Source organism: Coccinella septempunctata, chromosome 3 (assembly GCF_907165205.1).
Source record: "Coccinella septempunctata chromosome 3, icCocSept1.1, whole genome shotgun sequence".
NCBI lineage: Eukaryota > Metazoa > Arthropoda > Insecta > Coleoptera > Coccinellidae > Coccinella > Coccinella septempunctata.
The window spans coordinates 22,268,304-22,295,261 of NC_058191.1; the positions used below are offsets into that span (position 1 = coordinate 22,268,304).

Sequence of the window (26,958 nt, forward strand, 5' to 3'; positions counted from 1 at the left end):
CAGTTTCTTGAAAGTGCTTATGTTAGTTATGTTGAAAAAGTGCTATGATGTTTTCCCATTTCATTCCATTCCAATATTTCAATACTGCTATATAGCAATATCTATTACAGTCTGTGATTCTGAATTTAAAATTTGATAGACCAGTGATAATGGTTCGTAAATCATAAGTGATTAATGAAAGTTTAATGGTAAAGCACTGAATAATCGCTAGTGATTTATGAATATCATAATGCTTAAGGAAACGCACTGATTTCATTGCATCGATGGTGGATAAAATTTTTCCATCTTGACCATTCCATGCAGTTATGGTATGTTGTAATTGTTATATACCTACCAATAAAACCATTGTTGATTAATAATTATTTAGCTGTTATTCTAATTGACAGAGGATTACATATTTTTTGAGTTCCTAACAGAAAATAAAAATTAGGCAGTTGTTTTTCAACTTGAAAGTTACGTTATATTATTTCAAGAGGCTGATTTGAAGAACTCTGTCTAGCAAATAAAAATGAAGTACTGATATGCCCCCCAGTTCTTTATCCAAGGTTTTCAGTAGAAAACCCTCTTCTGTAGAAGATATTGGAGACTTTCAGTCTTAGACACTTCACTTCAGTGCCTACATGTGTAAGTACTCTTGCACCGAGCATTTATGCGAAGGTTTATCGTGTCAAAGAAATATGCACATCAAGCCATGGCTCCATTTGAATAAGTTGAAAACGACGTGAAATAATTATTAGTAGCTGGAAACAGCTATTAATTTTTATAATTGCAGAATTTGAAGAAGGAATGCGTTCGCATGATCTGATAATCTTGGACCAAGCAAACAGCAGCTATAAAAACATGATAATAGTCAACTGGCGCCGCGATTACGTTTGTGAATTGCGATATTTTTCCAGGGAAATACTTAATCTCTAACTCCAACAATATTCATTTCGATAGCGGATAATGTTCATGAAATGTCGGTTGCATCGGCATGCCAGAATTAGTTTTTCAAACCGCACGTGAGGAATAGCGTGACCGACGCTCGTCCATTCCGGGAAAACGGCTGATGAAGGTCTGCAGTTAAGGTCCGGTTATGGCAGATCGAATTTCTGCAGATATAGAAATATTGACTCAGATATGAGGTGCTGTCTAAAAGGATTGCCGATTGGCATTCTCATTTCGCCGGGTATTTTCCGATATTGGCTATTTGGCTCGATTGCTCATGAGACAATATACAGAATGCTTTGGTTTGTTTATTTTTAAAGAAGCTAGAACTGGCCAATATTTCACCAAAACTCAACTAAAAAAAAATGTTGAAATGACGAAGTTGGATAAATTATATATAAAATGCCTTAATACATCCTAATACGACGAATGTGTGTTGAATGGAAATGAAGATAGAAACTCAGATGCCTGTACAGAAAAAGACCTAAAGCACCAAGGTAAAAAACACTCGACAATGCACTTCCTCTTAATTTAGTTTTTCAAAGTTGCCACTCCAATTTTCTTTTTGTTCATAGTCTTTCCCGTCGTAGTAGTGGGTTATCAATGTTAATACTATGAAAAATGTCACAAGAACTTTCAAAACAGTTTCTCAATACGCTTTTTTTACCTCATCTCAACAATTTTTTAGAATGCGCTTAAACAATTATTCAGAGTGTCTTGAATGTATAGGTATACTGTACAATTGCAAACATTGACCGCTCATCCCTCTGCAGTCATTGTGGCCTTTCAGTCTCGTACTTGAAATATAATGAAATAGCACTGGATTTCAGGGGATGATAACTATGCCATATTGAATATTTGATGTAGGTGAGTTTTGGTGAAATAGTTCATTTTGATGAGTTCTGTCTCATTGAGCCATCATACAAATCAATAATTTCCCATTTGTTGGTTTTTGAAGAGGACGAAATTCATAGATTAAAAAAAAAATCTCATTGGCATAAAAAAAATAGTCTATGGGCATACTGTTATTGTCATTGATTGATTCGCATCAGTAAGTGGAAGACTGGAAAATTGGGTTTGAAACTACCACAACGGTAGATTATGAATCGTAGGAATCGAGAAGGCTAATACACTTGCCAGAGAGAGCGCACAAACGCCACTCACTGGCCCAGAACCCTTCTGTGGTATAGGAAAATGCAGCTACAAGAAGGGGTTTATGGAGAAGGAGAAAGCCGAAAGGGAAAAACTCTGGCGAAATCTCCCAGGGATGGATCACTCCAAAAAGTTCCTTCAGAACTTTGAAACTGGTAGATTCAAAAAATATCTGGATCTCAGTAAGAACCAACTACACCTACTCACTGGCTTTCACACAGGACATTGTCGCCTAAAGAAGCATCTGTTGAGAATGGGTTTGTCGGACACTGACGAGTGTAGATTCTGTGGGGAGGAGGAAGAAACTCCTATTCACCAGGTTACGGAATGCTATGCCATTGCAAACCAAAGGAAAGTGTGCTTTAGACAGGAAACTTGTAGAAATGGGGAATTATCCTCGTTGAAGCCGTCCCAGATATTGGATTTCATCAGATCGCTGGAACTGGAAGGCGAGCTGTAAAGGGCGACAGCTCTGTTAGGGGGCACAATAGACCTTAAGGTCGCAGTGAACTGTGAACCCCTTCTCACTATATACTATAGGAGCATTATTGTAAATCCAGGGAATAATTATCATTGAGGTGCCCCTGAAAACTCAAAAGTTCAGTGATTAATTATACATCGAAAAATTGGAGAAAAATTTCATAATTATATGAACCTCGATTCTTGAAATACAGGCTGTCAGTTTTGAAGATTGTATCAGTCAAATTGGGGTTCCATTGTCAATATATTGAGCCAACCAACTTTCGTAAACTTCAAGCATTTCGATGGGTATATCGCTGATGTCGTATAAATTCCACTTCTGGGGAACGAGGGATGAATTATTGAAGCATCGATGAAACACAGTCATTGGCGGATCTACGAGGCTAAATTATAGAATAGATGACGACAATGAAGATTTGGAAGAAGATATGAAGACAACTTCGGACGGTGTGACAAGAAGAAGCTTCACCAATGAAAATCAAAAAAGCGAAAACAAGAAAGGTTCCAGGCGGAGATAATAATCACTGATGTCGAGCCAAAGAATATGCCAAGAAAAGGAATTTCAGCCTTAACGAACCTATGTAGAGAATGGAATCAAGAGAGCAGAACATAACCCCAGGAGGTTGAAAACTGTCATACGTCCAGTTGCAGGAAAGTCCATTAAGATTTGATGCCCCATCAAAATTTAAAACTCTTGCAACTGGACTTTAGTCATAGTTTTCAACAAATCTGAAGCAGGAGAGAAATTCCCACAAAACTCTAGAGCAATACTCCCATTATCGACTAATAGAAAAGAATGAATAACAACCAAGAGTCTTACAGAAGGAACCGAATACCTAAATCTCTAACATATTCAGGTACATATTACAGGTTCGGAAAAGAACACTCGGCTGAATAATGATCATTTAGATTCACAGAACACATACAAGGTAGTTCAAAAAATAAGCAAGCTGTAGGCCTTGTATTACTAGACAGCTCTACAATATTCGAGTCTGGCATAAAGGATTGATATTCAAAATGACGTGAGAAGGATATTCCACGAAATTATGCAAATAATTGGGAAACTATCTTAGAGACAGAATATTTTATCTGAAGATGAACGATGAATTCTCGACCACAGTATATCTGAAAGCAGGAGAACCATACTGAGGCCCTATCATCTTACATTACAATATGTAGGTATATACATGATGTTCCAATCCAGAAATATACTGCTACTATAAGCAGATGACACGTATTTAGCTGTCCCACATGGCAATATATAAGTTAAACAAGAAGCTGCAGATTATGTAATTTACTGGTGTGTAGAATTAAACTTTGGACAAAAGAGCCAAGCGATACTTCTGCTGAAAAGAAAACGGAAAGTTAATTCCTGTTTAGGAAACGACGGAAAAAAAGTGGAGTAGAAAATAGTTATTTTCCTATCAAGTGCGGAAAGTGATACTTGCCCGCACGAAACTGCCGTTGCCCGAACGATGCGAAGCAGAGTTCGGGTAAGCAGTTGAGTGCGGGCAAGACACTTTCCGCAAGAGTTAGGAACAATATTTTTTCTACAAGCGCTTGAAATATATAAATATATCAATTGCACGATGCAGATCATATCTCATTTGATTAATTCATATAAAATGACAGACGTAATTCTGCATGTCGTTACCATGGGTTACTCATCGTTGACGTTCGGTGCATAGAGACATGATAGAATTTAATTTATTCTATAAGATTTGCGTGCGGGAAAAACCCCTGCTAATCCATTCCCGCACGCATTTGCGTGCGGGAAAGAAATAGCAGGCGTTTTTCCCGCACGTTTTGGAAAAGTGACTCTTTGCAACTTGAAATGCGTGCGGGAAAAAGGTTGAACGCGCACGCTTGTAGAAAAAAGAATTGAAATATCCGGAATCTTACTAGGCAACTGACTGACAAGCTATATAAAGCATGCGATTGACAAAACCAAAGCAAGAATGAACAGGCTTATATCCACTTATAGATAGAAGGAGTCACATGTCGAAAGAGACAAAATTGAAAATAATCAAAGCCGTCGCCAGGCCTCAGTCCAACAATGGATCAGTTGCGTAGGGATTTGTGGCAAAAGAGCCACAAGAGTCAAGAGAATTTAGACAATAGAACGAGCTGCTACGATTTGCAATAGATGCCCATAGGTTTGGAACAGATATATGGAGATTCGAAATGGCAAACCATCACAGAATTGATGGAGAGGAAGGAGGAAGGAACATCCTAATCAAAAACTCAAGAGACTAGTGGACTACGATTATGAGGTAGTCAGAGTAAGAGAGACCAAAAGGCCAACTGAGAGGAGGTTAAAATGAGTACATAAACAGATTGGAGAAACCTCAAGAAGAGCCATCGGAGCAGGATAAACAGCATGTGCGTAGGGTGTCAGAAGAAATCAACCGATCAGGGACTACGTTTTATAGGTAGGTGGTCGAAATCAAGATACTAGGGAGGAAAAAATATAATAACAGTAGGATAAATGAAATTTGCAATGAATACAGAGAAAGAACAGCATCCAAAGGACTAATTTGGGTGCGAATGATTCGTTGATTTTCCCATGCATGAAAACGCAGTTGGAGGTTGGAGGATTGGCCACATAATATTCCAAACTCGTTTTCATCCTAGAATAGCCCAAGGAATTATTCGATGATTTATTCGTGGGTGGTATCTAATTACTGAACATTATTTTTAGATGAAGAATAGATACCTACGTATTTTCGGAAAGATATTAGGACCTAACTAACGGATATCGAAGTTTTTGAATCGCAAAGCCCCGAAAAACGATACGAATTTCAAGGTGAAAAGCTCAATCGCAGATAAAGCAGGCGGGCGGCGGACCTTAGGTACTTTATGAGAAAGTGGCTCGACGAAATCGAGAGCAGATTCGGCCGGGGGGCCACGGTTAGGTTACTGCGGCGGCGGCGACGGCTCACACACAGATCAACCGTCGGTCGGACCTTGAGAGCGGAATTACAGTCTTTGTCTCGGCTGAGACACACCGCGATATTATGCGAAAGCCACGAAGGACGGGTAGCATTCGTTCTTGGGGCCAGACAACCTAAATAGAATCTCAGCAGAACAAAACGTACCATAAGTAGATATTAACTACGCGGTCCAGGTAGAGGACCTCCTCGAAATCCACGCAACATTTCATGCCAAGATCGAAATCACCTTGTAGATAAACTCTCGAAATGTCTTCGCGAGCCTATTACATCTCCAATAACGAGTTTATTCATTTGAGGCCCTCAACAAGGATGCTACGAAGAAATATACAAACGAATTCCCTTCCACATAACTTCTTTCAATGATTCCTTACTAGCGCATTTCATTTCAGCCCAAATAAACTGCAAGAAGAATTTTATATCTAACAAATCCATCAAAATATATTTTTGTTTGTGTAAGACGAGTCTTTGACTTATGAGATGGGCATTCAGCATAAACGTGTAACAAACCAAACATACAGAGTGCGTTTCAAAGAGTTTGCACTATAAGGGTGTACAGGGTGGGCAAAATTGGTGATACCTGTTTTAAACCAACGAGGAAAATGAATGACACATTACGTTCGTCTTTTTTCGAGAAACTTATAATGTCATCAACTGCATCCGTCTATCTTCTTTTGTTTTCGAGTTATAGGCCAAAATTGAAATTTGGGCGATTTCAGCTTCGGTCATTATCTCCGTTTCTGTTTGCAGTGGCGTACCGACATAGTTCGGGGCCTGGGGCGGCTTTTGATGAGGGGGCCCTATAGAATATATTTAAAGATGAAACTTTTCCTCAAAATTTTTTGAAGGTTAGTTTTAATGCATCGTGATGAACACCCTACATAGTAACACTAATAAGTCTTTTCACTGTCACTCAAACAGTTTCGATAACAAATATAAATTACTATCAAGCACAATGAAGGTTTTTTTTTGCCCATCATTTGGGGGCCTATGCTGGTGCGGGGCCTGGGGCGGACCGCCCCACCGCCCCCCCCTACGGTACGCTACTGTCTGTTTGTGCTAGGATGTTGAAATAAAAACATTATGGAAAAACTTTTTTGATGGAAATGCAGTGGCATACTAAGATTTTTTCAAACAGGTTTATTCGCTGAGCTATAACATAAAGTTGTGTTTTATCGTATGAAAAGAGTAGTTTAAAATAAGGAAACAAGGAACCGCCATTTTTTTTCTCGCTTCAGAAATATATCACACATCGCCCTCAGTCTTTCTAATTCATTTTAAACTACTATCTTTATGTTATAGCTCAGCAAATATACCTGTTGGAAAAAAATCATAGTACGCCACTGGATTGCTAACAAAAAGTGTCTGTATTTCATTTGAACATCCTGGCACAAACAGAAACGGAGATAATGACCAAAGCTGAAATCGCCCAAATTTCAATTTTTGCCTATAACTCGAAAACAAAAGAAGATAGAGGAATGCAGTTGATGACATTATAAGTTTCTCGAAAAAAGACGAACGTAATGTGTCATTCATTTTGCTAAATTCGAAAAAAAATTTTTCAATGTTGGTACTTCAAACTTTGTTGTGTTTCTGCATGAAAAAATAAGTTATAACTTCTGTTCACCCTGTATAGCAAAGAGAATTTTTCATCTATTATATGTACTCGTATTTACAGGGTCAGTTTTTGAATGGTACATTTATTTCAGTATAGTTTAATAGTCAAATGGAACTATTTTTTTCTTCGCCATTTTTTTGGGGTCAGTGTAGATATAGCCATTTTACGTTTTCATAATGATCTATGCTACCCCTAAAAAAACAAAATTCCTACACATCCGTGGATATTTTAAACAAAGTTGCATTCGGCAAAAGTAGCAAATTTTTCGAATTTCACAGATATTTTACATTTTTGGATCTTAAACTACTCGAAAAATGTGCCTTATAGCAGGAAATATGATGTTTACTTTGATTTTCCGATATGGTCAAATATTCATTAGAGTACTTTCATCTTACTTTCATGAGTTGGGTTCTTTGAATTTCTGGTATTTTTATGGAATGTAATGGTCATAATGAAGAAACTGAAGAAAATCATTGCATCCGATTAAATCGTTTGTGAGATATACATAACTCCAAATTACCTTTTTCATGTCTTTTCAACCGAGCTAAATTGGAAAAAGTGTTTTTTTGATCTCAGGAATCTTCTGTTAAAATATATTATATTATGTACATGTCGAAGACTCACCCTGTATTAACGTAACTATAGTGGAGTAAATTTAACCTGTTAAAAAGTAGGTATGTACTAACATTAATCTAATACATATTAGGTGTTTCCTTTATTTAAGTACGATGATTTTGGATGAGAAATTTGAGCTTATGTATTATTTGTACTTGTTGGTACTAGAGAGGCTTGTCAAAAACGATTTGAATTGTTTGCCAACTGTACAGAATAGGCAAATTTCGATGAGATTAGAAAGCAACTCTGTAAGCGTAAGAGCTGGCGAGAAATGGATGGCATATTTTCCACCTCGATTTTCAAAAGATGTTTACTGGCCAAAATCACATACCCCCATTTTTTTTTAAGCTATAAGTAAAAATTCATTTATCGGCTCTTCACATTGGTGCTCCTGGAAAAGTTCAAACAACGTCGGGAACAAATGTTGAATTCTGAAGTTATGTGAAATTCAATAGCGTAACCAAAGGTTTTCTTCAGTCGTAACTTTTTTTTGATTTTTTGAATAGTGTTGTTCTGGAAAAATCTTCGACTACACCACTAAATTCTACATAACAAAGTAGGATTGTTACATTTGTTTTTCGAGCTTACTAAAACTAGGAGATAAAGGCAATTTAAAGAGCCAAAAAATGAGTTTTCCCTTATTACTTGAAAATAGAGGGATACGGTTTTGATCATCTTTTGGAGCTCTTCGGGTTGTTGCCATTCAATTCCATTGAATTTGGTCCACCCTGCATAATCGTTGCTCCAAGTGGTTAAAGTGCATATAGATAGATCCACTGATGCAGTGTGGACCAAATATTGTACACTCTGTTGCAACCGCAAAAATATTCAGAAAATTAGATGGCGATTGAAAGAATGATTAGCAGAGAAAATAGTCTGGATCATCAAAAGATGGTTTCTGATGTCGTCGGAGTAAGTATAATTCGTAATGATATTGGTATCTCTTCTATTAGAGATAAAAACTTATTCTAAAATTCTCAAGCTTGAACCCATTTTTTTTATTATGATCAGAGAAGTCCCAAATGGGCAATCTAGAGGAAGAGAAAGAAGAAACTCACCACTGGCACACAGTGCCATAAGAGTCTTTGCGTGGTTTGTCACCATGTCCAGGTTAATTCCTATCCTTTGAACCGGCAACCTCTTCAACAAATGTTTCACGAAATCCAGCGGTGTAACTGCCGAAAGATTCCACTTTAACTTACTTAAAACTAAAAGTTCCCACCGCTGAAACAAAAAATTAATATTTGAAATAAAAGTTGCTCGAATTAGCAAAGATTCAAAATTACAATGTTTTTTGGAGTAGATAAGAGTATTTTATAAATTGAATTAACGCCATATTATCTCAAATGAAGCGGAAATCCTCTATTTCCCCTTTTGTAGACATCAAAATGAGAAAAAAAGAGTAATTCATCTATATCACGATGGTCTCCCACTTGTCCGTTTCGTCATCCAGGAGGTCCCTAATGGCCAAACCTAAGCGTAATATCCACTTACATTTTCGACGGAAGTATCTATCAAGAAATAAGAATTATGTGCCTTCTTAAAGCTGCTCACATGGAACCATATGTTACAAGGTAAATGTCAGATACGTTGACATTGGCTAGTTGCTATTAGACATGTAATGTCGTTATCTATTCGCTTCGATCGACTATGAAATCAATAAACCTTGACTAGGAGAAGAGCCTAAGGATATACCTCAACAGCCGATTGTGAAGGTCACTCGTGTGGACAAAGCTATCGTATCGATGAAGACAATTCAGTATTCATGAATTAAATTATATTCGCATCACTAAAGTTCAGTAGTAGGATTATGAAATCCATCATAAGTACTGAGACCGAAATTGAATAAAATATCGAAGGAGAGGATAATGTATAGTTGTCAGACGTATATCTACCATGATTGTTTTTGCCCCCTTCTTTCACATTGAAACACATCATATTTCATCGAAAGCTTAATTAGCTTGTTGATGGGCGTAACTTCTGAGCCGATAGTACAGGCTAAAGCATTGGACAAGAACAAGTTGATATTTTCATCCACTTTTTTCTCAGTTCTCAGATATATTTGAAGGGAAGGCAGAATGTCTGGAGTGTGGATGTCTTCTGGAAGCAATAAAATATTCCTAACCGTCCTCAGAAAAGGTTCCATCTCGAAATAGCGAGAAAACCGATTAAAATTGTTGTGCTTTCCGTACACGAGACATGACGAGCTTCGAAATATGCGATGAATGAAAGACTGAAATGAATTTAAAGTGCTTTCGGCGTTTCTAAGGCCTCTGACATCGCAACGAACATGTTTAATCAGAGGAGAGATAAACAGACATTTTTCGATTTCCCCCATGACTGTCGTGTAAAGATGATTTCATTGATTCATTGATCGAACAGCTTCCGGTCGATTTTTTACGTCTGGAGTAATATCCATGTAGATAAAAGAGCTTTTGAACTGTCGGTCTCCTTTTCTTGTTTCTCCCCAAGCTTTTTTCAGAAGTAGTTCAATACTTAGTTGTATAGAATATAGGAAATTAAATTTCTATGATGTACTACGAGTAAGGGTCTTCTTAGATCACATTTTCATTTTAGAATTAAAGCTTCCCTTGAAGGAAAGGTTTCACTAGTTACCCATAACAGTTTCCTGAATAATAGAGCTAAAATTCAGACTTGGGTAAGTCTCATGAAATAATTATACGTTTGTGAATCGTGTATAGTTTGAACACACAAAAATTTTTTTTAACTACAAACCTTAATTGTCAAAAATGATCAACACATTTAATTTAATGGGTTTGGTCAAAATACGAAACTGTGTATGCATGTGTGGTGGTTCATATTCAGTTGAGCAATCTGGTGATTTCTCGGCATTATGGACTTCAATTAGTTGATTTTCAAAATATGTAGTTTACTACCTACTAGAATACTCTTGTTTCTTATACATTCATCCTTTCTATTCAAGTAAATTGCAAATTCTTGTTCCTTATCTAGGTATACCTATGTCCTGATAAAAGCAGAAGGAAACGAAATCCTTAAGAATAGAATCGTTTTTCCCTTTTTGGTGAATTTTCATAAACTCAACTCAACATAGAACTAAGAATTAACAAATACATTTGGATAAAGCGAAATTTCATTCGGTTTTTATAACTAAATCGGAGAAATCCATATGGATGATAAAAACTTTTCATAATAAACAGATTTTTTGTATTTACCAATCACCAGGATCAGTCCAGAAAAATTGAGTTATATTGTCTCTAACCTTATTTTACATAAATTGATATACAGGGAGAGTCTTTGATTCGTACAAATATTTTAACAGTAGATTCTAGAGGTCAAAGAAAACACTTTTTTCCTTTAACATTTTTTCCGAATCGGCTCGGTTTAAAGGATACAGGCTGTTGAAAAAACATTAAAAAAAATCTCACAAACGGTTGTATCGAATGAAATGAATTTCGGCATATAGTTTTTCATTCATTTAATGAATCTTTTTCGAACACAAGATATCACTCACGTCTTCCAGTTTTCTCATTATGATCATTACGTACCATAAAAATACCAAAAATTCAAAGAACCCAACTCTTGAAACTAAGTTGGACGCTATCTAATGAACATTTGACCGTTTTGTAAAATTAAATTATTCTTCATATTCTCTCGTTTAATGCGCCGTTTTCGAGAAATTTGATGTTCAAAAGTTAAAAAGTATCTGTCAAATTTGAAAAATTGGACACTTTGGCTGAATACAACTCTGTTTGAAAATTCCGCAGATGTGTAGTGTCACAGATTCAGATAGTTATTCTGAAGGTAATTTTGGTTTTCCAGGGCTGGCACATCTCATTATGAAAACTAAAAATGGCTATATCTTTTTATCAGGGCCGCATCGGAACAAATGGTATAGAAAAGAGGGTTTCTTTTGACCACAAAAATCTACTGCTGAAATATTTGTATGAGTCAAAGGCTCACTGTGTATATATTTAGTAGAATAATTTATGGCTGTAGAAATGAATCACTTTTATGCTTCTGAAATAATTGATTTCTCTAGTTTTCATTGTAGTAAGACTATGTAAATTTATGATTGACAAAAAATATCTTGATTCTCAATTTTGATTTCTATAAATGTCTAGCATTCATTCATATTGTGGATTAGAGTTCATTTAGTCAATTCTTCATTCAATATCAGAATGATATTGTGTGAGTTATTTTGTTTTTTGTTGCGTCTATTTATTTTGTATTCAATTTTTTTCATGATGAGATTTTCTTATTATATCATTATAATGTTCTTTGGTCACCAAATGAGAAGTTGAGGACAACTATGCTCTTTTTGACTACTTCAAGAAAGATTTGAAGGGGAGGCTCTTTTTTCAACAGAAGGTAGAACTGGTCAAAATGAAGCATTTCTCTAAAAATCACTTATACAAAAATTCCAAAATGACAAAGTTGAAATAAAAATCGAGAATGACTACTGAAATACATCCTAATAAGACACTAGACAGTTTGTTAGCTGACTTATAGCAAAGCAGTGGGAAAAACTTATCCCCTGATTCGACCACGTGGTTTCGTTGAGGATATTGGCTCGTTCGATATTTACGTGGTAATGGAAACTTAGGATTGCCGAATTGTTCTTATTATTGTTTAGTAACTCACAAGATTTTATGAAATGGCTCAATAAGTTACCAACTGAGAGAAAAGACTTAGGACACCAGTGTAAAAAATAGAATAATGCTTCAAAATCTCACCAATAAAATTCGTCTACATTTTTCACGAATTTTTCACAATGGGCATCACAATCTTCTTGATCGAAGATTCCAACAATCGTCGTAAAAATGGGATGAAATGGGGAAACATCATAGCACTTTTTTAACATAACTAACATAAGCACTTTCAAGAAACTGCCTCGATTTTCCTTTTTTTCCCTAAATTGCACGATACAACAATTATGATTCTTTCAAAAGGGACCTGATGTATCTAATCCGATGAACTTGGTACTGAATCATTCATTGTCCAGCCATATGAAATTCTGTCGAACTTCTAGAGGTTGTATCCCAGCCATCTTGGATATTTTATACAGAAAGTTTTTGGTTAAACGACTTAATTTTATGAGTTCTACCTTCTGTCAAAAAGAAAGCCTGACCTTTGGAAGCACCCTGTATAACCAGACACTTGTAACTTTATATACAAGCTCTCAATAACCTCAATATGATGGACAAACAGACGTCAAAATGATGTCATATGGTAACGTCAATTTGACGCCATATATTTACATCAAAATAGTTTCATATGCTGACGTCAAGATGGAGTCAACTTCGAGGTCGATATGATTTCGTACAAGAAATATGAAGTATTGTGACGTACGCTTAGTGCTTACAAAAAAAGGACGAGATTGCTCTTCTAATTTTGATGAAAGCAAAAGAATTCGAACAATCACATTCCCACCTTTTCATTCGAAAACAAGGAGGGCATCGTGTACTTGTTGAGAGATGGCATGCACAAGTAGACTACTGGTCCACGGTTTCTGCGAAACAGAAGGAAGTCGATCGGCGAAGATACCGCCATTCCGCCATCCTTTCCATTCGCAAAACAAGTCCAGCTCTTTCGCGAATTCCGCGCAACGAAGGTTGAGATAATAATAATTGCTAGGACAGTTGTCGGCTACATAACTCAATCTGGTTTTTGTTTACGCTGGTCCGCAACGTGAAATGAAGAAATTGCCCTCCGCGGAACACCCGCTAATGGCGGACATGTGACGGAATCCGATTCATTAATTATGGCCCGCAATAATGAGCCCCGTTAAATTCAATTATACGGAGCAAGGCGGCTTCACGTAGAGATGCGTTCGGCGAGCAGCCGGGAGGATAGCATGGATTCACACGTTTTTCTCTGTCCCGCCGCGGTCGAAAAACGAGTCTCGTTTATTTCATAAACGAGGGAATACGAATTTTCGAGAGCCTGTTAGGCCGTCTCGGCAAGATTCTTAGGAATAATTGAAATGAACGCTGCTAAACGTACGATTCTTCATGAGTACGGTATCAAGGCCTCAACAGAGGCATTTTCGTACCCATATAAATTTGCACTACCCCGAATAGTTTTCCAATGAAGCGTTGAAAAGTGAAAATTGCCCATATCCTTATCCTTTTTTCTCTAATTTTCCTTCGAGCTCCGGGATAAAGTATACAGGATGGGCTTTTTGAAACGAAACAGACAAAACAACCACCTTAATTGTTGAGGAAAGTAATTACCAATAATAATTATTTCGTTGTCTAATGTTGACAATTCACTGTTACCATCGTAACCACAGGATGAATTAGTCAAATAATTGATGATTCCACATAGCATGGTTAGCGGAATGACTGGTACTGTACGAAATTCAAAATTGAATATCTCGAAAATGAATGCATTAAATGAGAAGAAAATTAATATGCTGAATTCAGGATAAAAAGGCCTTTCAAATGAGTTATCACTCACCCTATCGTTTCTATTCAAAATTTAGGGGTTGGTCTTCTAACACCAAGGGTTGAAGCAATATAGTTGTGAATTTGACCTTAAAAAAGTTGTCCCCCTGGAAACAAAAATCGACGTGTCCGAGCATTTTTTCGAAATAAATTTATTCCGCCCGTTACCTCGTCTGTTTCGTTTTAAAAAGCCTACCTTGTATGCTTCCACAGGCTGAGTCTTTGAATCGTACAAATAATTCAACAGTAGATTCTTGAAGTCAAAAGGAACACTTTTTTCCTATACAATTTTTTTCGATTCGGCCCTGATAAAAAGATATAGCCATTTTAAGTTTTCATAACGAGCTGTGCCACCTCTGGAAAAACAAAATTACCTTCAGAATAACTAGCTAAATTTTGGACACTCCACATCTGTGGATCTTTTGAACAGAGTTGTATTCAGCCAAAGTACCCAATTTTTCAAATTTCACAGATACTTTTTAATATTTGAACATCAAATTACTCGAAAACGGCGCATTATACGAGTTAATATGCAGAATACTTTTATTTTACAAAACGTTCAAATATTCATCAGATAGCGTCCAAGTTGATTTCAAGAGTTGGGTTTTTTAAATTTTTGGTATTTTTATCGGACGTAATGCTCATAATGAGAAAACTAAAAGACGTGGGTGATATCTTGTGTTCGAAAAAGCTTAATCAAATAAATGAAAAACTATATTCCGAAATTCATTTCATTCGATGAAACTGTTCGTGAGATAGAACTAAAAATAATTTTTTTTAAGATTTTTCAACAGCCTGTATAATTTAAACCGAGCCGATTCAGAAAAAGGGTATATAAAAAGTGTTACTTTTAACCTCAAGAATCTACTGTTAAAATATTTGTATGAGTCAAAGACTCGCCCTGTATACTTCGAATTTCAATAGTGGAGTTATAACCGGAAGTCGCGTAATTTTTAATGGTTTCGAAGAAAAATTCTGAATTGCGGACAGCGGATGGACGTTTTTTCGAGAAGTCTAGATCTCCAATAGTAGAATATTCCTGGAATGTTTCTTCGGCCATACAGTGTGTACATAAAGTATGAAATAAATTCATTTTCTCGTACTGGGATTCAAAAAAATGCTAGAACACATCGATCTACTTTTTAAGATGGGCACATTTTAGGCATATTTCCTTGCCTCTAGCTTCATACCCTGAGCGGGGGTGACTGCCACCCCTAGTTTTTTAGGGATAAGGGAGGTCGAGTGATACCTCATTTTGAAGGTCTCTCGCTCCAGATTATAGCCCTAGAGTTTGAAGTTGCTAGGGTTGTCTTTGTTAACATGACAGCTTGTCAAATTTCCTAATTTTATTAGTTTTCTCCAGCTCTCATATTAACAGAAATTACAGTAGCAACTTCAAACTCTAGTGTTAAAATTATCTACTGGAATACTTAAATAATAAACAATAAACTTACTTCACTTAATTAAATATTCAAACTGAGATCCTTCTTGTGCTCGACAGTAACCCAAAGCATCAACAAATTACTGTTGGACCATACTTATAGTTTGGCAACTGATATTATCACATTCGATTCTAATTCTAGTTCAATAGTCGGCAATTGTTACAGGTTTTGTTTTATAAAATTTTATAAATATACATATATCATTTTTCAATTTCTGTTAATATGACAGCTTGAAAAAACTAATTAAATTAGGAATTTTGACAAGCTGTCATGTTAACAAAGATATCACTAGCAACTTCGAACTCTAGGGCTATAATCTGGAGCGAGAGACTTTTAAAATGAGGTATCACTCTACCCCCCTTTCCATTATAAAAACTAGTGGTGACACTCACCCCCGTTTAGGGGGTGAAGCTAGAGGCAAAGTAATATGCCTGAAATGTGCCCCTCTTAAAAAGTAGATCGACGTGTTCCAGCATTTTTTTTTAAATCCCAGTGCGAGAAAGTGAATTTATTCCATAGTTTAAGTACACACTGTATACATTCTATACCTTAATAAGATTATGCCTCGTTTCTATAAATAATGTCGGGATGATTGCCAACATTTTGTCTCTCCCCTTTTCCATATCTTCTTAAGAGTCTGATGCCACCTTTTTAGACTTCAAATGTAACTTACTTATACATAAAACGACCGAGAAATAGTACAATCTCTGAAACAAAGACAATAATCTATGGGCAGATTAGTCCCTTTGATTAGACGATCCATCCAATAACTCTCAATATGGATAAAAAATTGCATAGAGAAAATATTTGGAGATAGCGGTTGAACCTATATAAAAATGACTACATTCAAATGCATTTTCATCGATCAGGACGACAAGTTCGTAATATCATTAAGGAACTACGTCTTAATTCGTTTCATGATAAGTTGAAACCACATACCACATAGGTGATTTCGAATCAATTCATTCATAATTAGAGTAACACGATGATAATGAAAGCTCAGAAACCTGTAATTTCTATGCTGAGGCGTGGCCACAATATAAATGAACCCAATTATCCTCATAATTTTCATTCATGCCTCTTTTTATAGCCTGCCAACACGTTCAGGCTGAAAATGATGCGATGATCATTAGGCACGAAAATTCGTTAGGTTTTTATCTATTTTTCTCATTACAGTGGTTTAGTCAACGGATGACTTTCTTGTCGGGTACTGCCATCCATTACACTATAAATATATCGAATGAATCTTGTATTCAATGAAGTTTTTGGAGCAGCGCAGACTTCTTTTTTCCTTGAATTGTATATGTTTTATTTACTCGTCTCAGGGTCATGGTTACTATAGAAAAAAAACGAGAAAAAGTCTTGGAATATCAGCATCACAAGAGTTTTGTTATAGTAACATGGTGCTCTATGATATCTTGGCCAGCATATATCTCGAACACTATTGGAATTACGATATTGAAATTTGGCACTTATAAACCGTGTGTATATTTTGGACCACGTGGTATCATTTTTAGAAAAGTTAATGAGACACTCTGTGTATTGTTCCACTGCTGTAAAGGTGTTTCTTGTAATAATTTGGAAATGCTCGTTTTTTTTTGTCATAGGTACCTTTGAGTATTCAACCCTTTGATTACTCAATGTAGGTAGAAACGACAATTTTTTTTTATATGCTTGGGTTTTTCGTTCGAAAAATACAGAGAGCTGAAAAATAAAAAGATTTGGTATACAATACCACTTTTGATTACATTCTATGCTCGAATTGATGTCAACTGCAGCATTCAAATCTTTTGCGTGCTTCATCTCTGGTGTAACATATTGGCAAGCTGCTCTGATTCTTTTTTAAATGATCAACCAAAAAAATAGGCATCACCCAATAAATATACGAGAAACCTTTACAGCAGTGGAATAGTATACATAGTGTCCCCTTATCTTGTCTAAAAATCATGCCCTGTGACCCGAAATGTGACGTTGCAACGAACAACGGATTTTCAATATGTCACTGGAGGCATATTGCTGATATAAAACTGGGACCTACCTATACCTAAATTTTTTCCGACAAATGAGTGAAAAAAATTCGAACTAAATTCTAAAAATTTTCAGTCATTGTTAATTATGACAAGAATATGAAATTTTCCGTCTACTTTTAAATTTTTTGCAAGCCCCATAAATTCTTCATGAACAGCCTGTACATGCATAATTCCACTGTACGTGTGTTTATCATCGAACTTCTCCTAGACGCAGACGTCCGGACCGATTTTGATGACGTTTTGTTTGTTGGTTTATGTAAGCCCCGGTAGGTGGCGTTGCAGGGTTTTTGTGTGTTCAGTGGATTTTCAAGACCCCGGAGGGTTTAGAAAGAGATCCTCTGATTTAAAACAAACTGGGCCTTGTGTAGGTTATAGGTTATAGGATTTTTTCTTAAACGACTGGGAAGATTTTGATGTAATTTTGTGAGGGGTTCAATTAGGGATTCTGGATGGCTTAAATACACAATTGACCTTGGTAGGTGGCACTACAGTCGAAATTTTGTGACTTTTCGGGTGGGACACCAGAGGTAGCGCTGCAGTTTCGAATTCGACACCTTTTTCTGAATTCCTACTGAACGGCTGGACCGATTTCAATGAAACTGTTGGTCGTCTTAGGCCAGGCCCGTTTTAAATTAATTTCAAACGAATTCTCAAGTACACATCGATCGAACAACTAACGACAGAATAATTAACGGGCTGAAAAACCCCTACAAAGAAATGTAGCTCCTAGAAGTCAAAAAAAGGAGTCAATATCGGAAGGAACTATTAGATAATATACAGGCAGTGTAAAGTTGGGCACTTCCTGTGAGAACTTTTAATGAATGAAGACATTTCCAGCCACCCATCGGATCCATCGCGATATTCAAGATTACACGTGGATTACAGCAAAATTAAAATATTCCTCCACCAGCCGGTTTTGGCTTACAGTCATCCTCTCTCTGAAACCGCTGTTCAAGAGAGAGGAATTCTACTTTTTGTCCGCACCAGCGGAGCATTGTGAGAAGGCCAGGTAAGCAAGAGGGATGAAGGTCATAGCCATGCCTCTGGAATGTCCATTAGTCCAAGCATGAGACTTGTCGGGCCTGTTCGCAGGATTCATTAACCAGACAGTTTGAACAAATCAAATTAGCGAAATGAAATGGCATAATGCTTCTTCTTGGTGTGCCTATCATACAGCGCCCGCGTTCGAATCAGCTGGCTTGTATCGATCTCTGGAAAATTCTAAAACATACCTATTTCCTGTTGTGATACAAGGTTTGAATAAGCAAATACAGTCAGGTCAGATGGGTATGCGAAGTGAGTTCTTCTACGGTACGTTTTTACTGGAGATTTTTGAGGTGGGAAGAAAAGCATTTCATTTTTTATTTTAGGGTATTTGGTCCTGCCAAAAATGTATTAGCAGTCACTAATGTATTGTCTCATCCAAATTAGTATGTGTAAAGAAATTTTTATGAAAAGAAAAATATTTTTCTTTCCAGTATGTAGTTATTCTTCTTTTTGTCGAAGATATAAGCTAAAGTAGTTCTTGGCGAGCTAGCATCTGTGCTTCAATAGATAGTCGGTCCCATTAATTTCATCTGATGCTTATGATTCGTCTCTCGATGAATAAATCATGATAAAATATTTCGAAAGGTTGGCATTATGAAACTTGAAATATTTATTGCTCCAACTTCTACTTCCTATTGCTTTGTTATATCTTGATTAATTTTTGAGTGATGATGATTTCACTGTTGGCAACAAATAATAACTGAAAATTGACTTCTTAGAAAAGCTTCGAACGTAGAAAAAACACGTAGATAAACGTTTGTTCATATGAAATTTAATTTCAAAGATTTGTTGAGTTCATCTTGAAATTATGTTGGAATTGAGTTAAGTATTTCCTCAAACAAATGAGATAGATGCAAGTGTCTCTCTCCAATCTCAATCCATTGCATTCATAGCAATATTTCAACGACTGGCGCAATATTAGATATTTTAGACAAATCTATCAGAAATTCAGAGACGACTCTAACTGCGACTCAAAGAAAGGGATCAGACAAGGGGCATTCCTGACATCGTGTCAGTCACATCATAGCTTTCACCGGAATAAAACAAACATAATTACGACGGACAAACGAAGTGTTAAAATTTGCCATCACAAGATAGGCGCCACCTATACAGGTCATCCCGTTTTCTTTTGCTTTTACCGACCTTCTTTCATTGTGCATTCTCATATGGTCTATTGTAGAATTAACGAAATGTCATAGGATGAGAAATGTTGCGGTAAGAGTCAAAGGTGCCCATTTAGCGTTTCCAAGAAGGATGTTACATAAAGAAAGGAACTGACCGTAGGTACTTCTTACCTGTTAACTTGTTCAGGAATTTCAACCTAACAGGTACTCGTATACTTCGCGTATACCAAGGGTACAGAGGTGTGAAGAAGATCAACGGACTTGGGTTAGTCCTATGCGCATCTATTGTTCACGTTGTGGGGGTGGAACCTCGACTTTTCTGGGGAAACAAATAACGGGACATGTGATTAAGAACAGTGAAGGGTTATTTGTGCGATAAAATTTACAGTTCGTTGGCTTTCAGGCTAATTACTGAGATAAAATAGTACACATGGTTACTTTGTACATGGCTAATAATTGCAAATTGAAATGGGTTTCAGCAGGAGATAATAAAGTATCCGTAGCGTGAAACCATTCACTGATTTCAACATGTTCAGCAGTAAACAAAAGCGAAATTACTGATATAGCCGTTAACAAAACAAACTAAGATCTTATTTGTTAGATGTCATTGCGTGGAACCATTCAAGGAATAATAGTTGGGGAGCCAACGATGCTAAATCGGTATTTATTCGAATGTGTGGAGACCTAGTGGATTTTGAAGATCAGATGGTTCTATGATGTATGCACTTTCAGAGGCGGGGAAAGCATCTGCAGGTTTTCAAAGATGTAAAAAACATCCTGAGGTGTACATACTCGAGCGTGTCAGATTGAGATACTGTATATGCTCTACGTGTCTCTGATAATAAATTCATGTTAATCTGACAGTTTGGTGGGGTTTGGTGGGGCTGGCCGTACGGAAGAGTTGAAAATGTAAAAAAAAAATTTCTAGCGTGTCAGATTTTCAAAGGATATGTTAATTTGACCTAAAAAATTTCAAGACACTGACAATTCGGACGTGACGCAAGGTCACAGTGCATTTAAAAATGCAAAAAAAGTCGTTACTTGTACATACCCGAGCGCGTCAGATTTTCATACACATGGTTAGTCTCGGTGTTGCAGTGCAGACGTGTTTACCCATTAATCTGACACTAATCAATGGGGGTTTTCTTAATCTGACAGTTTGAAGATGATAACAAGGCATTTTTTCAAAATATCTCCCTTCCTGTACCTCTAATCGCTTCTGTATTCATTATGAAAGTTGTAGATAATAAAATTCGATACAACTTTTGTCTGAAGCAATTTCACATACTCTTAACCGTTTCCGAGTGAGGGGGCAATAAGGGCGAGGAGTTTAACCAAGGGAAGGCCAAGGTCAATGTAGAAACCCAGTCTAATGTACATTCATCGACATATATCTCAAAAACGTTCAAACGTAGAAAAAATTGCTTCGGACAAAATGTGTAGGGAATGTTATGCTCTACAACTTTTATAATGAATGCGAAAACAATTTGAAGCCCAGGAGAGGAGATAATTCAAGAAAACTTATTTTGTGACCTTTATGAGCAATTTTAATTGTTTCGGCTGGCTGAAACTGTCCGATTTTATTTTTTCCGTTATTGTTAAATCATAAGCTTCAAAATAAGAAAAAAAGCCACCGCGCTCGAGAATGTACACGTGATGTTTTTTTGTGCAAGTTTGGCGCCCTCCCACACATTTTCGTCACTTTAATTGTCAGATTGGGAGAATATACACTTTTCAACATGTAATTAACCACCTATATCTTAATCGGACACGCTGGAGTGTGTAAAATAATCGTGTTTTTTACTATTCTGACAGGCTATTCTAGACAATTGCCCGCACATATACAGGTCTAATTTTTGGAGCTAACTAAAGGATCCAAGGTATCTCCCTTTATATTAATCTGACACGCTCGAGTAATTCCCGAATTTCCCTCTTGGGCTCCCAAACTAAAACAGATATTACTGCAAGGGAGTCGCATGGAAAACCAGTAATTTGCGTTTTAGATTTTTTCGATCAACTCAGTAAACCGTTCACGAAGAAAAACTCCCAATTTTACAAAAAGGCTTATCATATTCATCATTTTCAAGGAATAGATATGTGCTTTTTTCTGTTGGCACAGTTGAAAATTAACTCCGATTTGTACTTGATTTCTTCGAGAAGAAAGAGCTGTTGTACCTATATAAATATGTTGGACTGAAATTTCATCACTCAAAAATTGTTCGATTATTTTACTGCCGTGAAACCGACATCAATACAATAATCAGCTTATTTATTCGGATATTCCAAGATCCAGAATGCAAATTTTAATGTTCAAAAAAATATATGTATACTCCCACAATTTTTTGACTAGGAATTACCAATATTCTTTCACACTGTGTATATTTATCATATATTTTTCGGTCTCTACTCATTTCAAGATACAGCCACTCTTTTGTATCGTTGTGAATTTCGCTGGGCAGTTTTAATCTGTAAATACCGAATATCTTTGCATTGATGCCTCTCTTTCTATTTCTTGCATGTTTTTCGTGAATTTTTCGTTCATTATTAGGTTAGGTTTTAACCATTTCGTAAAAGGTATGCTTCAGATTAACAATTTTTACGTTGTGATAAGAATTACAACCTCTTGGAACACGATTCTTCAACATGTTAACAAATATTCAGGTCGTGGTTTGAGCATATCTACACCTATCCGGGAAGATAGACGGCGCCTCAAGACCAATTTGTGCTAAAAGCATACATTGTATCAGTTTTTTATCGATCCTTCGACCGATCCATCTCCACTTCGATTTTTCGAATGGCTCGCTCGTAAACACCGACTGAAGCTTATGTATCCGACTGATAACGATAACTTTGGGGTCATACAATCAGCTGTCGTCGGTTTCTAATCAACGAATAAGGTTTTCATTCATAAAATTAATAAATCGAGTTAATTTCGATTCGATAAAATGCCTTGATAGACACCTCTGTTCGCTGTCGTTGTCAGGATTCGACCCAAATGTAAAACGCCCTGGACGGAAGTCGAGTATTCTTATCACCCGGAGAGATTGATAACGACTTGTTTGCCTTTGACAACCATATGTTCGATAAAAAAATTAATGTTACCTAATGTTTGAATGTGACATCACCGGTTGAGGTTATTGTCACTCTGCTGAAAACCGATATCTAATTGGGCCGAAATTTTTGCGAATTCGGATGCTACTTCCTAGTGATAGTGGTCAACCTAGATTTGAAACCTTTTGATGGGCTAACGCCTAACTGCTAAAGGGATCATGTAGTGCAAATACAGAAAAAGTAGACCAATAAAAAAAGAATCATTGACAGAAAGCGCTGCAATTTCAAGTATATTTCATCATTTCAAGATATCCCTCTTTGGTTTGTTAAGAAATGAATCTGCTAAAACTTTTTCTGATATAATTGAATTATATGTATAACAATCTATTTGGCTATAACTTGGGACATTCACAATACAATCATGAAACCGATCTTATGGGTTGTTATCATAGGAAAAGTAAGGAATAGTACCCCGAGTGATTTTTGCTTCATAGAAAAGGACTATAGGACATTATACAAGTTACGTAGTGCACTAATGATTGAGAAATAATCTAGGAGCTGACTGCACTGATAATTTCAATTCTGAAAAACAAGGTCAAGTAAAGATTATGTAATTTCATCATATTGTACATACAATCGCCAAAAAAGGAGCACAAACGTCACTTACTGGCCCAGAACATTTGTGTGGTAAAGGAAAATGCACCTATAAGAAAGAGGGTCTGGAGAAGGAAGAAACCAACACAGAAACACTCTGAAGGAATCTTCTGGGAATGAATCAGTCCAAAAAGTTTCCTCGGGATTTAAAAGTGAGATACAAGAAGTATTTGTTTTCTCGGTAAGAATAACCCTGATAGCACAAAGTAAGTAGTCCTACGGACATCCTTAGGACGTTTTCTTCTGATATTACGGACATCCATGGGACGTTCATTTCTGGTTCTATGGACATCAGAGGGACGCACAAATGTCACAATATTGAACTGAATTCGGACGTCCATCGCAGACATCCAATGGATATCCCGTTTGGACCATCATAAGCTATCTCAACGGTACACTGTACAAAAATTAACCACGACGTTACCTATGATCCTATCTATTAGCCTCTCAGTTTCCTAGAATCCAATGTGTTACCACAGACGCAGATGTGTTATTTTCTGAGTAGTGCCTAACCTGCTCAATATCATTTCAATCCGTACTATAAAGTTTTTACACTTGGCCCGGATTTGAACTCGTGAGTACGTGGAGACCTCGCATTCCTGAGCCTACGCTGCAACCGTCCTACAGTAGGGGAGGTAACGTACTATTTTTTTAGTGATTTGAAACCGCATCAAATTCATTTTGGTGGTAGTTTGATGTTCAAGTATCATGAAAGTGAACGTCAGTCGCCGCACCAACAGTGGAGCTAATGGTGGCAACGTGTTGAAGCTGCCGAATAAAGAAAAATTCTAATATTTATGAGAAAAATATAAAAAAGGGGAAGAAACGAAAAATTTGAACTGATTATAAACATATCATTCCAACCAAAATTAATTGCTTGCGAATATTTCTACAATATATGTACTGTTTTTGTTCCTAAATGAAACACTGATATCAACTTTCAGTCCAAGAAGCAAGAAGATAAACTACACTCTTGCGTCGGCAAGAATTTATTTTTTTTCATAGCCAAAAACTATTCCTATTTAAACACTGATATTCTGTACTTTCCATGCAAATTACTAGACAAGGAATCCCTTCCATCAGCTTAGGTACCTACATGATGTTTCATTCACAGATTTCATACATTTCGACAGTAGTACATATTTTTGTTGATAATTCTTAGAAAATTACTGAATGTGATTGAAGTGCGTAGGAATTTTATATTTTATTTTATATTCAATGTTAAAAATCAAACATAACCAACACCTTCGTTGTCCTCTATATTCTCTAATATTTTAGTTGATACACAATGCTGTAATATAGAATTTCAACGAACTACGAACAATTCTATAATGGTGTATTCTATCGGAAAACAATCTTCATTTTTCGAGTCGTCCCCGTATATATTTTCCTGCTCAGTATCCAATCCAGGACGGAAATTCCTAGCATGGCTATGGTACAACAAACACGAATGAATGAATTCTATTTTCTCCGATGACAAAATCGATAAATTTGCTATTCAAATATATACGACGTTATGTCTGTAATTCATAAATTTGTCGAAGACTAACGTCCTGTGAAAGATTGTCGTTTTATGATCAAGGTACCCGGAGTTTCCACGTGGTATGGGTTTGGTATTCGGCAATGATTCGGGTAGTACGTATATTAAAATCGACAAATTAAGTTTTTCATTTATGTGCATTGGTTAGAAACAACCTAGCGTCCATTATTGAAGACTAGCAGTTAAGGGAAAATATGGCATCAACAATTCCATTCAAAAACAGTTATGATTATGTTGTGGAACTTATTTGCACTCTCCAGACTCCAGAGCAACACAACTCCTGCCTCTATGAAAGAAGAATACTCTACGATGGAAGCGTCCTACTTTAATTGTTCGGAATAATAGTTGGCATTTTTTCCAAACGTAATATAACTTTTGTTGATATTCAAACCGACCAGTATTTGTAGTTTACTCTATTTCACGTAGGTCACAAGAATTCGTCTACTTTATAAGTGATGAATTATGACTGTTTATGATAGTAAATAGGTATGTAGGTTAGATATCATTCAGATTATGATGCAAAAACAACCAAAACAAATTGGGTAATAACAATTTTGATTTTACAATTTCCTTTATGAGAAACTTTGTTCGGAAAAAGTACTTCTGATACATGGCCAATTTCCAATTAAAGGAAAAAGGGTTGGAGTTGCTCTTCAAAGGGTTAGAGTTCCTCCGCAAAGGGTTGAAATGATATGATATTCATTTTCATTTCAAATCCATCTCTACTTGCGAATTGACCAGATATAAAGAGATTTTCCATAATTATATTTCTCATACTCCATAAGGCATTTGTTTCATATCCATTGCGTGGCAATTAGTTGAAGCAGTCTCCTTCCTACTTATATCATGCTGCCTTTGATTTGGGGTTTTCATTCCGATTTTGTTTTTGAATAAAATGAAATCAATTCTGTTATATCTACAGGCAATAATGATAATATTAGGACTTACCATGAGGTCATGTTTTGTGATACTGTTATCCGTGTAATACACTAATGTCTCTGCGGCTATAGGAGAAGGTTCACGTAATTTTGACGCCAACATCATACACGTCGTACCTAATAACTGTAACTGGTTTTTTCTTATATTACATAAATTTAAAAATCTGTTCATATAGTTCATAGCTAACAAGTAAACTTCCTCTTGACACTTTTGTTCTTCACACACCTGAAAAAAAAGAGAAAATTTCAATATTATATGACGCCCAAATGAACATGAATAATAGGATTAATGGGAAATTGGTCTTGGTTAGCATTGGTGCATAGACGGCATAATCTTCACTTTTTGATATCGATTTTGTTAACGATACATTTAGACACGAGTTCAATTTACTTTATCAAAAATCAGAAGGTAGGTAGATATAACACATACCAATATTTTCAGAAAGATGAAACAGATATGTGGATATCGCTGTATCCATGTCTTCGGTTAAAATTTTGACTAAAAGCTATAAGGTGAAACAAGGACAGCTTATTTTGAGGAAATGGTCAGCAGGGTTCAAGCCACGGAGTGTAAAAGTAAAATACAGACGAACTAATCCTTACTTCTTTGTTTTTCATTTTGGTAACAGTAATTGACAATTTTTATTGCACGGACTAAGAAAATATTTATTCACAATTTCGATACTGACGAGAATGCGATTATTAACTTGGATTCAAATGATCTTTCTTTTCACTACTTCCTAACTTAGGTAGGTATACAGAGTAATGCGAATACACCAAGGCTAGATAGAGGACACCAAGGTGACCTAGTGATTTTCTCCATTTTTTCAATTAATCATTATGAACTTATGTGCCAACTAATTTTCGAAACATCTAGATTTGACTCAAGCTAACAAGTGAAAAAGTTGTGTGCGGAAACACCAAATACATTTATAATAATAATTTATTTCTACAAAGAAAT

General features: G+C 36.2%; 1 protein-coding gene across 1 annotated transcript in view; it reads right to left on the reverse strand.

Moving 5' to 3' along the window:
- The window catches only part of LOC123309663 (G1/S-specific cyclin-D2-like), a 43,354-nt gene that overhangs the window by 8,889 nt on the left and 7,507 nt on the right, over positions 1-26,958 (reverse strand). The window contains exons 2-3 of the mRNA XM_044892873.1: positions 26,008-26,223; positions 8,802-8,967 (exon numbers count right to left, since the gene is read on the reverse strand). Of these exons, the coding sequence (XP_044748808.1) occupies positions 8,802-8,967; positions 26,008-26,223 (382 nt within the window). The remainder of the gene's footprint in view (positions 1-8,801; positions 8,968-26,007; positions 26,224-26,958) is intronic.